Source organism: Lithobates pipiens, unplaced genomic scaffold, assembly GCF_037356315.1.
Source record: "Lithobates pipiens isolate NorthernLeopardFrog02 unplaced genomic scaffold, aLitPip1_a1.2 Scaffold_19, whole genome shotgun sequence".
In the NCBI taxonomy this organism is placed as follows: domain Eukaryota; kingdom Metazoa; phylum Chordata; class Amphibia; order Anura; family Ranidae; genus Lithobates; species Lithobates pipiens.
This window is the reverse complement of record NW_027507764.1, coordinates 536,440,424-536,457,207: the sequence shown is the minus strand read 5'-3', so window position 1 is coordinate 536,457,207 and position 16,784 is coordinate 536,440,424. Positions and strand designations below refer to the sequence as shown.

The 16,784-nt window shown below is 42.2% G+C and overlaps 1 protein-coding gene across 1 annotated transcript in view; it reads right to left on the bottom strand.

The window, feature by feature from the left end:
* The window catches only part of PKHD1L1 (PKHD1 like 1), a 309,471-nt gene that overhangs the window by 258,144 nt on the left and 34,543 nt on the right, over nt 1–16,784 (bottom strand). Inside the window, exons 7-13 of the mRNA XM_077493225.1 lie at nt 6,714–6,807; nt 5,785–5,838; nt 3,587–3,660; nt 3,459–3,501; nt 2,641–2,711; nt 2,444–2,554; nt 1,772–1,861 (exon numbers count right to left, since the gene is read on the bottom strand). Coding sequence (XP_077349351.1) covers nt 1,772–1,861; nt 2,444–2,554; nt 2,641–2,711; nt 3,459–3,501; nt 3,587–3,660; nt 5,785–5,838; nt 6,714–6,807 — 537 coding nt within the window. The remainder of the gene's footprint in view (nt 1–1,771; nt 1,862–2,443; nt 2,555–2,640; nt 2,712–3,458; nt 3,502–3,586; nt 3,661–5,784; nt 5,839–6,713; nt 6,808–16,784) is intronic.

Here is a 16,784-nt window from a genome sequence, read left to right as displayed (position 1 = left end):
ATTTTTAAAGTCCCACCTCAAAAATTTTATATTTTACTACCCTGAACCCTCTAATTACTGCATTTTTTATCTTGAAAAGTCCACATAAAGGAAAGGAAGTTTGGATTTAACCAATCATATTTGAATACTAACTTTTTATTGTCTGAGCAACTGGGGAGTGGGAGGGTGGCAGGGGTGTTTTGTTTGGCCTACATGCTTTATGCTGAAAGCTATTCCTCTTCTTCCATTGTAAATGTTTTGTCACACTGAAGGTCTACCAGAGAGGGCCTGACTGGTTTAAAAAAATATACTCTGAAATGTCAGATGATTGGTAACCAAAGGCCATGTAATCTTTGTATTTTCTGTAAAGTTGGGCATATGTGGTCAGATTTCCGTTCCAACAGTAATATAGGAATTCTCAAAAATTGTGCACCAGAATATTATGTCTTGCCATCATTTAGGCAACAAATTTCAAAAACTATTAACATTTCCTCCAGACTTGCCATCTGAATGCAATCTCTGACATTATAATTTCATTTGTTCGGGAAACAATTTCCATTCTGTACAAATTTTCACATCATTACAGCTGAATGCAAATGTTCATTTAACCTCACTTACCATTAGAAAATCAAACAAATATTCAAAAAATTTCAATTTTCAACAAAATTCTACCAGTTTATTACTAGCTTTAGTGATATAATGGATTTCACAGCAATAGCATTCTACATTTTATGTTCAGAAAAAATGTGATTTGGCGATGCAGCCCTGTCCTGTGTCCGTTCCTATAAAGCATGATTTTTAATGATCATCCCTCTAACAATGCTGCTTTTGTGGCTTTCCAAGCTGAGATCATCCAGCAGGTCAGTTTGAACTCCTACAAGGCTTTTAACAAAAACACTAGGAAAAATAGCTCTCTTCTGACATCATAAAGCAACTTTTTGATCTAAAATAATTTTAATATTTTTACCGATTATAAGAAATATTAAACTGCATTTGTGATTTGTCAACCATTTAATAGGAATGAATGATCTAAAACCCGATCCCAAACCATTCTGGTTTACATTATATGATGGTGTGAGTTCAGGTAAGCCATAATACCTTCATAGACTGTCCGATGGGATTTGTCTTTTAGACCACTTTCACACTGAGGCGCTTTTCAGACGCTTTCACGCTAAAAACAGCGCCTAAAAAGCTCACGAAAACGTATTTCCATTAAAATCAATGAATGCTTTCACACTGGGGCAGTGTGCTGGCAGGGCTGTGAAAAACTCCTCTCTCCATTGAAATTAATAGAAAGCTCTTCAAAAGCGCCTGAAAAGCTCTTCAAAAGTGCTCAGTGATTTTACTGGCAGTTTAGAAGCACCTCAGTGTGAAAGTGGCCTTACTGAGACTAGTTTGGGTGATAGGTGATTAGTCCAACTGACATACAAAATGTTGTTTTTCAAAATGGAATTTTTCTTTATTATCAGTGGATTTTCCATTATTATATGTGATGTGATCATTATATCAGTATCCCCTCTTTACAATAAATCCCCCTTTATCTTCTTTTTTGTGTTTATATAATATAAAATGTATATATATATATATATATATATATATATATATATTTATATATATATATATATATATATATATATATACACATATATGTGTGTAATATTAAATAATATTTGAAGGCTGTAAACCTTTTAAACTTGGTCTTGGTCAAAAGTAAAATTTTGATGGGTTTTATATATATATATATATATATATATATATATATATATATGTGCTATATATTTACATTACATACCTGGAAAGAGCAAAGGAAGCACAGGTGGTTTTGGCGGCATCGTGCAAAGGATTGTTGTATCATTTAGACTGAGAACTTGACATTCCTGACCTACAGACAGAATACAATGAAAATAGTTACAGATATTTATTTCATACATCCCTGTCCAGTATTGGGCATTTATGCCTGCTCCCATTAACTCCAATAGCATAATGCTTTGGGGTCTCGGAGTAACAAATTGCCAGGCCTGATCATTGTAAGATGAGATTGGGGTGTGCTGAATGCAAATACAGCCATATGGTTTGTACTGCTAATCATAGGGTATGGTTGGCTTTTTTATAGGATGCAAAGGCTGCAATAGTCATTGACTTGGACAGGATTGAAAGGGTAAGTAAAGAGATTGGCATTTCATTTCTAAACTGCACTTAGGGCAGTTTTCTTCTTTTTTTATACAGGTTCACTGTAGGGTAATATTGACAGTCAATGCTGGCCCATAATTCACATCACAAGTGTTAGAACTGGTGTTGAAGTACATCATTGTCAAGTGTTGCATTCTTTATATCCAGTATTTGCGTGAATGATACATTGCAATGCTAGAACAATAGTGTAAAGGGCACAATTCCATAGTCTGTGCTGCCCACGCAACAGCATTTCTAAATTTCTGTTCCTAGTAGCCTATTGACTAGAACTTACCTCCTACAAGGACTCGGGCTGGAAAGTCAGTCTCATCGAAGAACCGTCCATTGATTGTGATCACTGTGCCTCCTTGAACGCTTCCAGAAGAAGGGAAAATTCCGGTTACCTCTGGATGACAGAATATAGGAAAGACATTATGTGTTTTGTTTTTAAGTAAAGGGTTAATGAAAAGGATAAATGATTATTTTTGTTACCTGCGTAGGTCTGGAACATACTGATTTTATTGAGGGAAGACACAGAGTATGTGGGTAGGCTTGGTAGACTTCTGTAATGCAGAAAAAAAGTCCTTTAGGGCCACATAAAATGTACCTGTCATCCCATAAATGGTCTATGCAGGACTAATCATCTTGACAATCAACCTGCTTATGAAAATATTTAGACAGTTATGCTGGTGTCAAGACAACTAGTACTAAATTACAGAGAAAACGTTTGTGTAGTTTAGAAACATACTCGTTTGTGACAAGGATTTGATATTTTTTAAATGCTTGCTTACCCTATTTTCATTATTATATTTCATATACTGTACATATGTGTATACATGCTCTATAATTTCTGTCTGTATGCTGGACAGTTCAATCAGTATTCTGCTGTGAGATGAATGATTGTAAATCACCCAGGAGAGAATATTCCTTGGCAGAAAATGTTCAAACTGGTCTGAAAAAGTTTTGATCAGTGACATTCCCATAACTTTCAATTAACCCTTAGGGCACCCCATAACCATTAAGAGCTTGTCTTCCAATCTGCCTTTGATGGCTGGATCACTCATTTATTATATATTTTGCATATGGAAGTTTCTAATATCCTCAATATTAGAAGAAGAAGGCAGCACCTTGAATAGAGCTGATAGTGCTGAGATGCAGCATTCTCTCTGGAGGGAAATATGTACCCCCAACAGGTCATGTTTTCAGGCTATCTTTTATTTTACACAGGTGATTTGATCCGTTTCACTGCCTTAGTGTTGGGGGTGTTTGAGTACTGGAGTTGAGAAACATTGAGGTAGAGTATAACTCACCGTCCATAACGGTCATCCAAAATAAAGCTGATATTGTGATGGCCTGTACAAAAACAAAATCAACATTGGTTAAACCTGCTTGTCTGAATACGTTCCGTGAGAAAAACTGACATTAATCTACAACTTACCAACATAGGTGCCAGTATCATGGCATATCATGGAACCATAATCACTATTTGGATTGTTCAGTTGTAATCCATAACTACAGAAGGAAATAAAAATCTGCATTTCAGTGCTAGGCTACTAGGGCTTGTTATGTTATTTCACCTCTTTTTTTACATTATATATTCTTAATATTTACCCCCTCAATTACCAAACCATATATAGATATTTCTTTTTTAAGTTTTGCCATCTCTTTACTTCTTTCTTTCTCCTCCATACTATAATCACATACACTGTACTGCCCAAACAGTCTTTGAGTATCAATGTTATATTTCCCAGAAGTCTTCAGGCATTAAACTCTGAGTTATTGCTATATTTTCTCTCTACTCAGAAGACAGCTGAAATGTCATACAATAAATAAAATGATTCCCCCGCTAGGGCATTGGATGCACATTGCCAGGATATGGTGGCATGTATTCAAGGGAGCCAGCTAAGAAAATGAGGGAAAACCCTAGAATCACAATATGCCAGTAAACAAAAAGTGGTGCAGAAAAGATAAGGCACTAGAAAAAGTTTAGATGAATGCAAGATATTATTCGACTGCATGGAACAGTAAGTATGTAATTTATAAGTGCCATATTATAATACTTTTGTCACACAATTGGACTTTTTCAATAACTGGTGAAACCAGTGGACTCTTGCCAAGAGACCCTTGGCAGAAAAGTGCCAGAGAAACTTTTAAGGACATCTAAAGCCCAAATTTTTGCAAGATTTTTAAAGCTTGTCTGAGTTGTCAGTGAAAAAGGGCGGAGAGCTGAATTTACATTCTGCAGACCTCAGAGAAATGATTGAATGAAATGGACACACACTCCTTCACACAGCACACAGGAACAGAGCTGAGACTGTCAATCAGCTGGAGATCTCTCCCCTGTAACCTTTTTTCTCTTGGTGTCAGTGAAAATTTGTTAGAAGTGACTCATGCTGATAGCAGAGGAACGAAGCAACAGAGGGAAATTACACTTAAGCCCCATACACACTATCAGTTTTTCTGCTGAGTTTTTCCTTCAGATTTACCAAAACCATATAATATGAGGTCAAACCTTAGGTGTTTCAATTTGTATGCAATCAGGCAGGCCCTTGCACTACATGGTTTTGGTAAACCTGAAGGAAAAACTGATAGTGTGTATGGGGCTTTAGTGCTCTAAATTGAGGCAAGTACACGTTATAGGATTTTTAAAATATATTTTATGTTAATATTTCATGTTTGAGGTTTACAACCACTTTAAGCTGGCCATACATGCATCAAAATTCAACTGGATTGACTAAATGTGTCAATGGGGAATCAGGACAGTTTTTTTGTTCAGCCAGCTGGTTGAATGAAAAGAATTTGACCCATAATGGCATCTGGAATTCCCTTGACAGGTTTCTATTGCTGTTTGTGTCCCCTCTGGGGAGACTCATTGTGTCCTTATTTATCCCGATCATTATGGTCACAGGTACTGAAAGTAAGGGCAAACTCTGAATTTTGATATGTTACCATCACAAAAGGTTCTTTCCTACTGTGAAAACTGCGTGAAAATTTTCCAGTGGGGACTCTATTTGTGATGACAATTGTCTAAAGGTGGCCACAGATGGACTTAAATTCAGGTGGTTCAGCAGGAACCGGACACATTTTGATCCATGTGTGGCCACTGCAGTTGAACAGAAGCCCTATCAGATAAAAGCCGCTCGATCGGCAGCTACAGTCAATGACTACAGCTCTGATCTATGTATTCTGACAGCAGAGGAGTCCTACTGTTATCAAAATACAATAGCACAGCGGGTAAGATCCCCCTATCCATCTCACATGTGTGGATGGGGGAATCGATTAAATTTTTTTTTTTTATTCAGACGTTGGTTGAATGAAAAAATGAACCCCTAAACTGTATGTCCAGCTTAAGGCAGGATTTTGCTCACTTTGGTGAGAATTTCTCTAAGGCCGCAATAACCAGTGAGGGACTCGAAACCTTTAGCTTAGGGAGAAAACATGACCAACTAGTCCTTTTATAGTAGTGACAGATTCCCGTGGGCTAAAAAAAATGTACTGGGCAAAATGTGCCATAGTTCCATTCCAGTCCAATTTGAGTTTCTTCAAAACGGCATAATGCATTTTGGGCATTTTACACCATATTCCTAACAATACTGGTTCTTTCTTACTATAAAACTGCTGTGGTAAAGTACTTACAGTTGATCAGAATTGGGTTCTAGCAACAAACATGGCATTCCTCCAGCAAAAACCCTATGATATAATGAGAGATGATGTTAAAATCTGAAAGAATATAGTCTAAATAAAAAATGATTACAGGAAACAAGGTAATCAAAAATAAACAAACAATTATGGGGAGTTTGACTGCTATTCTCTGCTATTCTGTGATTGGTTCATGACGACATCAGAAGTTGACTTGTGTGTAACTTTGTTTTTGGATATCACCCAGTATTTGTTTAATTTAGTGGCTCAATTAGACCAATTTTGTTCAAACACAAATAATCAATTAACCAATGAATATTTCAGTAAAGAAAATATAACTTCCAGAAATAACTGCACTAATCTGGTGGTTCAAAATGTAATCAATCAAAAAAGGAACGATTGGTAGAAAAATAAAAAATAAAAAATCAAATCAATCTGTTTCATTATTAAAAGTTTTGGAATTTTGTATCATTTACCCTCTAAAAATAAAGCAAAATGTGATAGAATCAGCTAATTATTAAGTAACTATTCAGAAGCTGATGTTATTCATTGTTAGTGGCATGGGACAGAATTTGATCCCTCACCAGGACTTCATTGGTACGGTATCTGAGACTACAGGGCTAAGAGCTCTCATTGTCTTTACTGAATTTCCCATTGCTATATATGGAAACCCCATTGACTGAAGACACAAAAAGCTCAGATGAAAAGCTGTCAGAGTCACTTATAGATGGGGAGAAGATATGTCCTTTGAAGGGACACCTGGTTTGGAAGAAACCTGCTCCCTTCTACCAATAAAACATTTTGGATGCAGTCCTTTTTTATAACCTCGAGTTGATGTTAATCTCCAACTCCCACAATCATCTACAGTAGCATTAATAAAGGAGGCTTAATGAATTGTGGGCTATGAATGAAAAGAAAATTCTTGCCTTAGCACCCTGACATTTCTCCCATTGGAGCTCAAAGCAGTATTACTGCCATAGACATCAGTAAAGATTTTGCCAACAATGGTGATCATGGAACCTTCAAAACAAAAGATATATTCAGTCATTCAATAAGCACAGTGATACATTTGGAGCATATGTCAAGCTTTTCCTTGCATAATGTCAAATAACATCATTGACATTGACATATGACAAACTGATGTGTACATATATAGATGGTAAACATCATACAAGAATATCAATAATGTGGTAACAGTTAAAAATGGTAAAGGTTAGAAAACATAGTAGTAGTGCATCCTAAAGGGTTCAGTTCACTTTAATTTTTTCTAAATTCCAGCTTCCCTATGTACCAATATACCACTAATGCAAACATAAAAAGCTTTCTCCTAGAGTGGGAAAACCTCAACATTCAGTTTGTTGTATTAAAAAAAAAAAAAACTCCTCCATTACTTCCTGGACGTCCCTTGGGTTGGAAAAACCATTAAGATACAGGAAGTAGTTCACCAGCTAACCTCGTTAAGGCACACCGTCCACCTGCCTTCCCCTTCCAGGAGATCTCTCCCACCCACCTCCAGTGATCCCAATGCATTCAGCAATGATTGTTCATCAATTTTTTTACTACTTTATCTTGCATAAATCGTTCATTGGGCAGAGTGTGCAGGAGCTGAGCGATCAGATAACAGCCTATCTGGAGAAGAGATGTAGTACTGAAAACAGGAAAAGTGTGTCCCTGAAAGTCTGTAAAGTTCACCACACACTATACAATCTGATTGTACAATCTCCTTTAAATACACCATCAACTATGTAGTGCAAGGGACTACCTGATTGGTTACAGAGAGACTGGATAGATGATGTGTCCTCCTATTATATAGTTTTGGTAGATCTAAAAGTGATCGTACAGAGATTGTACAATTAGAGTGTATAGTATATGGCCACCTTTATACACCGAAAACTAGTGGCACTTTCAGCCATTAATTGTTAAAGGCACCACACAAACACACATTTTGCCACATGAAAAAACAAGCTAAGAAAAATGCAGTAAAGAAAGTGCAACCCGCAACATGCCCAAATATCCCATAAGCTACTTTTCCGCGTGTATGGTCAATGGGCTGCCCTATGTGTATTGCAAGAAAAATTAGTTACAAAAAAGTGCGCTCCCACTACGCTAGGTGTGAATGGGGCCTGAAAGCGAAATTGGTGTGTTTGCACGAGTACAGTGAGGCTCCATTCACATGCGTTTCCAACATGGCACGGCAAACTGCACAAAAAATGTGCTTTGTTGTGTGTTTTGGAGATATGCTTCAAACGCTCATTGCACTTGCAGCTCAATTAATTAATGCCACTACAAGTGTGGGTAGCAGGTGTGTATATGCCCTGTGACAAACATGCTGCAAGTTCCCACTATGTGAAGATGTTAATGGAGCCTAATAGCGGCATGTCTCTGTCCACACTCTCCTATGTACTTGTACAAAGATGCCCATACACTATGCAATCTAATTGTGCAATCTCTGTACAATATTCCTTAGATTTACCAGAACGATGAAATAGGGGGACCCATCTGAGTAATCCATTAAACTTGTATCAAATCAGGCAGGCCCTTGCCATAGCTGATGGTAGATCTAAAGGAGATTGTACATGTGTATGGCTACCTTATTGGAAGAATCAGGAAAATAGTGGAAATAAAACAAGAGGCGGTATAGTAATGAGGGAGGTGTGGTCCAGACAGGTGAACACACCCTATTCTTTGATGCAGCAAGGCTGTGCATGATGGGAGATGACATAAAGGAAGTGATGGAATCATAAAGGCAGAAAGGAGATGAGATATACAGGAATGGAGGTTGTAAGAGTTAAAACAATCCCACAATGAAAAAAAATGAATTTCCTGCTGCCTGTGAACTCGTACTAATTCATAATTCATTAATGTATTCATTAGATTGTTCTTCACATTGAAGAGTGGAAAGGGCTGTCACACATAAACACCATAGTGTTACATTCATGATCATTGTGATTGCCATAACAGCAATCACAAGGTAAAGAGCCACAACTGACTGGCTCTGTACAATGGGGGTTATTTACAAAAGGCAAATACACTTTGCACTGCAAGTACACTTGAAAGTGCACTGCAAGTGCAGTCGCTCTCAATCTAAGGGGTAGATCTGAAAGGAGTGGAAGGTCTGCTGATTTTATCATCCAATCATGTGCAAGCTAAAATTCTGTTTTTTTTTTTTTTTTTTTCTTGCATGTCCCCCTCGGATCTACATCGACTTTACTTCCAAGTGCACTTGCAGTGCAAAGTGGATTTTCCTTCAGTAAATAACCCCCATGTTGTTTAATATCTAAGCTGTCTAATAACAGATTGATCACACACATTCATTAGGCTCATTGCCACCCATGTGTGCTTTCTGCAGTGCCTTTTATAAAAGGCACTCTAGACATACAATTCCACCATGTGTAATTTTCTTTTTAACAACATGGTGGTAGGGAGTTGGTTAAAGAGGAGGGGCGGTTTTAAATTTTTTTTTTTTAAAGTCAGCAGCTGCTAACACTGTAGCTGCTGACTTTTAATAAGCACACTTACCTGTCCAGGGCGCCCGCGATGTCGGCTGCCCGAGGCTGACCCGTCCTTCATTTTTATTTTTTTATGATTTTTTTCACATTTTTTATGTATTTTCTTTTTTCAGGGTGGCCCTCCACTTTAAATTCATGCATAAGTAGTTCAGGCAGATATTGCTATAAAATAAATAATTCTGTTGCAGTGATAAGACTGCATGTGAATCTTATCCACATGGTGCTGAAGAAAGGCAAGTTGTACCTTTGCATTTTGTAGATGTAAGTAAAACAGTAATATAAAAGTAATATAATGTTAGGATTGACACTGCATATCAGTCCTGGTATCTCCTCATCTAGAGCTTAAAGTAAACCAGGATGCAAAATAGGATTTGGCATTTCTAACTTGTTTTAAAGGTTCTAATTCTAGGAATGCCGTCCTTATCTTTTTTACACTAAGGCTGGGTTCACACCACAGCGATGCGGGAACGCCGCGAATCCGCTGCGTTTTCCCGCATTGCATGACTCCCGCCGGCAGTTCACACTGCCCTATGCGAACGGCTGGGAGTGTCAATGAAATGTTAATGACACCCCCAGATCCGTCCGCATATCGCAGTGCGATCTGCAGACTCGTACAGGAATCGGATCGCATGGTGTGAACACCCATGCGATCCGATTCTGCTGCGGACCAAAAAAAGGGTCCCGTGCGAGTTTGCTGCGGGAGCGATGCGAATTCAGCCATACTATCTGTATGGCTGAACTCGCATCGCTACGGAGATCGGATGTGATTTGCACTGCAGTGCGGTGCGAATCACATCCGGATCTCCCCCCGCAGCAGTGTGAACCCAGCCTAATGGTGAGACCCAGAACAGGCTTGTGTATTATAGATGTTGGGATTAGTGATGGCCGAACGGTTCGCCCGGCGGTCGTTTCGCGGCGAATTTCCGACTTTCGCCGTCCGCGGGTTCGAACGCCTTTTTCCGTCGTTCGCCCCGGCGGACTTACGTGTTTAATGTATACAAGAACTTTAACCTTTCGTGACACGTTTATCATGTGTTACAGGACAACCAATTGAGACATGACAGCTCATGGACACTTGGACATTCCCCCTAACCTATAAATACACCCGATCCGGTGGCCATTTTACATTCTTTCTTCTGTCACTGTAGGGAAAGGATCCTGTGTGGAGTAGGGACAGAGAAAACGCTAGCTATTTGGTACACAAAAGTTCTTTTCAGGACTGGTATAGGTGTTAGGTCAGCAGCCTGAGTTTCTTTTGTCAGTTTAGATAAAGGGACAGAGCGCTGTATGCTGCTATTTTAGGGACAGCTCAGCCAGATTAGTCTTTCTTCATCATCATCATCATCATCATCATTAGCTGTTACTATCAGGTCCACAAAAGAGCTGTTCCAGCTAATCGTTCCAGCCTACTCTTTTTTGCCAATTTGTATAGGGACAGGCAGGAAGCAGTGTGTCAGGCAGTGAGGATAATTTTAAAGACTTGCTGTTACTATTAGTTCCACAAAGGTTCTTTTCAGGACTGGTATCAGTGGTACGGTAATAGGCTTGTACACGTATAATATTCTTTCTTCCAAATATAGAAAGAATATTATACTTGACTGCTGCCCTTCTGCTGCAGTCTGCTAATCATTCACAACTCACTTGTTCCACAAAGCTCTTTATCAGGACTGGTAACTTGGTCTGTCTAGGGTGCTACGGTACATAGGCTTGGGTGCGGTACAGTCTGCTGTTCTGTAAGGACCGCTATCGGTCCACAATACATAGGGTTGCCGTGCACTACTGCTGACCGCTGCCCTATACTGCAGCAGTCCTTCATTGGTATAGGGACTGACGTACAGTCTGCTAATCACTAACACACAACCTGCTTGGTCCACAAAAGTTCTTATAAGGACTGGTAACTTGGTATAGGGTGCTACGGTACATAGGCCTGAGTGCGTTACAGTCTGCTGTTCTGTAAGGACCGCTATCGGTCCACAATACATAGGGTTGCCGTGCACTACTGCTGACCGCTGCCCTATACTGCAGCAGTCCTTCATTGGTATAGGGACTGACGTACAGTCTGCTAATCACTAACACACAACCTGCTTGGTCCACAAAAGTTCTTATAAGGACTGGTAACTTGGTATAGGGTGCTACGGTACATAGGCCTGAGTGCGTTACAGTCTGCTGTTCTGTAAGGACCGCTATCGGTCCACAATACATAGGGTTGCCGTGCACTACTGCTGACCGCTGCCCTATACTGCAGCAGTCCTTCATTGGTATAGGGACTGACGTACAGTCTGCTAATCACTAACACACAACCTGCTTGGTCCACAAAAGTTCTTATAAGGACTGGTAACTTGGTATAGGGTGCTACGGTACATAGGCCTGAGTGCGTTACAGTCTGCTGTTCTGTAAGGACCGCTATCGGTCCACAATACATAGGGTTGCCGTGCACTACTGCTGACCGCTGCCCTATACTGCAGCAGTCCTTCATTGGTATAGGGACTGACGTACAGTCTGCTAATCACTAACACACAACCTGCTTGGTCCACAAAAGTTCTTATAAGGACTGGTAACTTGGTATAGGGTGCTACGGTACATAGGCCTGAGTGCGTTACAGTCTGCTGTTCTGTAAGGACCGCTATCGGTCCACAATACATAGGGTTGCCGTGCACTACTGCTGACCGCTGCCCTATACTGCAGCAGTCCTTCAGCGGTATAGGGACTGACGCACAGTCTGCTAAACACTAACACACAACCTGCTTGGTCCACAAAAGTTTTTATAAGGACTGGTAACTTGGTATAGGGTGCTACGGTACATAGGCCTGAGTGCAGTACAGTCTGCTGTTCTGTAAGGACCGCTATCGGTCCACAATACATAGGGTTGCCGTGCACTACTGCTGACCGCTGCCCTATACTGCAGCAGTCCTTCATTGGTATAGGGACTGACGTACAGTCTGCTAATCACTAACACACAACCTGCTTGGTCCACAAAAGTTCTTATAAGGACTGGTAACTTGGTATAGGGTGCTACGGTACATAGGCCTGAGTGCGTTACAGTCTGCTGTTCTGTAAGGACCGCTATCGGTCCACAATACATAGGGTTGCCGTGCACTACTGCTGACCGCTGCCCTATACTGCAGCAGTCCTTCATTGGTATAGGGACTGACGTACAGTCTGCTAATCACTAACACACAACCTGCTTGGTCCACAAAAGTTCTTATAAGGACTGGTAACTTGGTATAGGGTGCTACGGTACATAGGCCTGAGTGCGTTACAGTCTGCTGTTCTGTAAGGACCGCTATCGGTCCACAATACATAGGGTTGCCGTGCACTACTGCTGACCGCTGCCCTATACTGCAGCAGTCCTTCAGCGGTATAGGGACTGACGCACAGTCTGCTAAACACTAACACACAACCTGCTTGGTCCACAAAAGTTTTTATAAGGACTGGTAACTTGGTATAGGGTGCTACGGTACATAGGCCTGAGTGCAGTACAGTCTGCTGTTCTGTAAGGACCGCTATCGGTCCACAATACATAGGGTTGCCGTGCACTACTGCTGACCGCTGCCCTATACTGCAGCAGTCCTTCATTGGTATAGGGACTGACGTACAGTCTGCTAATCACTAACACACAACCTGCTTGGTCCACAAAAGTTCTTATAAGGACTGGTAACTTGGTATAGGGTGCTACGGTACATAGGCCTGAGTGCGTTACAGTCTGCTGTTCTGTAAGGACCGCTATCGGTCCACAATACATAGGGTTGCCGTGCACTACTGCTGACCGCTGCCCTATACTGCAGCAGTCCTTCATTGGTATAGGGACTGACGTACAGTCTGCTAATCACTAACACACAACCTGCTTGGTCCACAAAAGTTCTTATAAGGACTGGTAACTTGGTATAGGGTGCTACGGTACATAGGCCTGAGTGCGTTACAGTCTGCTGTTCTGTAAGGACCGCTATCGGTCCACAATACATAGGGTTGCCGTGCACTACTGCTGACCGCTGCCCTATACTGCAGCAGTCCTTCATTGGTATAGGGACTGACGTACAGTCTGCTAATCACTAACACACAACCTGCTTGGTCCACAAAAGTTCTTATAAGGACTGGTAACTTGGTATAGGGTGCTACGGTACATAGGCCTGAGTGCGTTACAGTCTGCTGTTCTGTAAGGACCGCTATCGGTCCACAATACATAGGGTTGCCGTGCACTACTGCTGACCGCTGCCCTATACTGCAGCAGTCCTTCAGCGGTATAGGGACTGACGCACAGTCTGCTAAACACTAACACACAACCTGCTTGGTCCACAAAAGTTTTTATAAGGACTGGTAACTTGGTATAGGGTGCTACGGTACATAGGCCTGAGTGCAGTACAGTCTGCTGTTCTGTAAGGACCGCTATCGGTCCACAATACATAGGGTTGCCGTGCACTACTGCTGACCGCTGCCCTATACTGCAGCAGTCCTTCATTGGTATAGGGACTGACGTACAGTCTGCTAATCACTAACACACAACCTGCTTGGTCCACAAAAGTTCTTATAAGGACTGGTAACTTGGTATAGGGTGCTACGGTACATAGGCCTGAGTGCGTTACAGTCTGCTGTTCTGTAAGGACCGCTATCGGTCCACAATACATAGGGTTGCCGTGCACTACTGCTGACCGCTGCCCTATACTGCAGCAGTCCTTCATTGGTATAGGGACTGACGTACAGTCTGCTAATCACTAACACACAACCTGCTTGGTCCACAAAAGTTCTTATAAGGACTGGTAACTTGGTATAGGGTGCTACGGTACATAGGCCTGAGTGCGTTACAGTCTGCTGTTCTGTAAGGACCGCTATCGGTCCACAATACATAGGGTTGCCGTGCACTACTGCTGACCGCTGCCCTATACTGCAGCAGTCCTTCATTGGTATAGGGACTGACGTACAGTCTGCTAATCACTAACACACAACCTGCTTGGTCCACAAAAGTTCTTATAAGGACTGGTAACTTGGTATAGGGTGCTACGGTACATAGGCCTGAGTGCGTTACAGTCTGCTGTTCTGTAAGGACCGCTATCGGTCCACAATACATAGGGTTGCCGTGCACTACTGCTGACCGCTGCCCTATACTGCAGCAGTCCTTCAGCGGTATAGGGACTGACGCACAGTCTGCTAAACACTAACACACAACCTGCTTGGTCCACAAAAGTTTTTATAAGGACTGGTAACTTGGTATAGGGTGCTACGGTACATAGGCCTGAGTGCAGTACAGTCTGCTGTTCTGTAAGGACCGCTATCGGTCCACAATACATAGGGTTGCCGTGCACTACTGCTGACCGCTGCCCTATACTGCAGCAGTCCTTCATTGGTATAGGGACTGACGTACAGTCTGCTAATCACTAACACACAACCTGCTTGGTCCACAAAAGTTCTTATAAGGACTGGTAACTTGGTATAGGGTGCTACGGTACATAGGCCTGAGTGCGTTACAGTCTGCTGTTCTGTAAGGACCGCTATCGGTCCACAATACATAGGGTTGCCGTGCACTACTGCTGACCGCTGCCCTATACTGCAGCAGTCCTTCATTGGTATAGGGACTGACGTACAGTCTGCTAATCACTAACACACAACCTGCTTGGTCCACAAAAGTTCTTATAAGGACTGGTAACTTGGTATAGGGTGCTACGGTACATAGGCCTGAGTGCGTTACAGTCTGCTGTTCTGTAAGGACCGCTATCGGTCCACAATACATAGGGTTGCCGTGCACTACTGCTGACCGCTGCCCTATACTGCAGCAGTCCTTCAGCGGTATAGGGACTGACGCACAGTCTGCTAAACACTAACACACAACCTGCTTGGTCCACAAAAGTTTTTATAAGGACTGGTAACTTGGTATAGGGTGCTACGGTACATAGGCCTGAGTGCAGTACAGTCTGCTGTTCTGTAAGGACCGCTATCGGTCCACAATACATAGGGTTGCCGTGCACTACTGCTGACCGCTGCCCTATACTGCAGCAGTCCTTCATTGGTATAGGGACTGACGTACAGTCTGCTAATCACTAACACACAACCTGCTTGGTCCACAAAAGTTCTTATAAGGACTGGTAACTTGGTATAGGGTGCTACGGTACATAGGCCTGAGTGCGTTACAGTCTGCTGTTCTGTAAGGACCGCTATCGGTCCACAATACATAGGGTTGCCGTGCACTACTGCTGACCGCTGCCCTATACTGCAGCAGTCCTTCAGCGGTATAGGGACTGACGCACAGTCTGCTAAACACTAACACACAACCTGCTTGGTCCACAAAAGTTTTTATAAGGACTGGTAACTTGGTATAGGGTGCTACGGTACATAGGCCTGAGTGCAGTACAGTCTGCTGTTCTGTAAGGACCGCTATCGGTCCACAATACATAGGGTTGCCGTGCACTACTGCTGACCGCTGCCCTATACTGCAGCAGTCCTTCATTGGTATAGGGACTGACGTACAGTCTGCTAATCACTAACACACAACCTGCTTGGTCCACAAAAGTTCTTATAAGGACTGGTAACTTGGTATAGGGTGCTACGGTACATAGGCCTGAGTGCGTTACAGTCTGCTGTTCTGTAAGGACCGCTATCGGTCCACAATACATAGGGTTGCCGTGCACTACTGCTGACCGCTGCCCTATACTGCAGCAGTCCTTCATTGGTATAGGGACTGACGTACAGTCTGCTAATCACTAACACACAACCTGCTTGGTCCACAAAAGTTCTTATAAGGACTGGTAACTTGGTATAGGGTGCTACGGTACATAGGCCTGAGTGCGTTACAGTCTGCTGTTCTGTAAGGACCGCTATCGGTCCACAATACATAGGGTTGCCGTGCACTACTGCTGACCGCTGCCCTATACTGCAGCAGTCCTTCATTGGTATAGGGACTGACGTACAGTCTGCTAATCACTAACACACAACCTGCTTGTTCCACAAAAGTTCTTATAAGGACTGGTAACTTGGTATAGGGTGCTACGGTACATAGGCTTGAGTGCGGTACAGTCTGCTGTTCTGTAAGGACCGCTATCGGTCCACAATAGATAGGGTTGACGTGCACCACTGCTGACCGCTGCCCTATACTGCAGCAGTCCTTCAGCGGTATAGGGACTGACGTACAGTCTGCTAAACACTAATACACAACCTGCTTGGTCCACAAAAGTTCTTATAAGGACTGGTAACTTGGTATAGGGTGCTACGGTACATAGGCTTGAGTGCGGTACAGTCTGCTGTTCTGTAAGGACCGCTATAGGTCCACAATAGATAGGGTTGACGTGCACCACTGCTGACCGCTGCCCTATACTGCAGCAGTCCTTCAGCGGTATAGGGACTGACGTACAGTCTGCTAAACACTAATACACAACCTGCTTGGTCCACAAAAGTTCTTATAAGGACTGGTAACTTGGTATAGGGTGCTACGGTACATAGGCTTGAGTGCGGTACAGTCTGCTGTTCTGTAAGGACCGCTATAGGTCCACAATAGATAGGGTT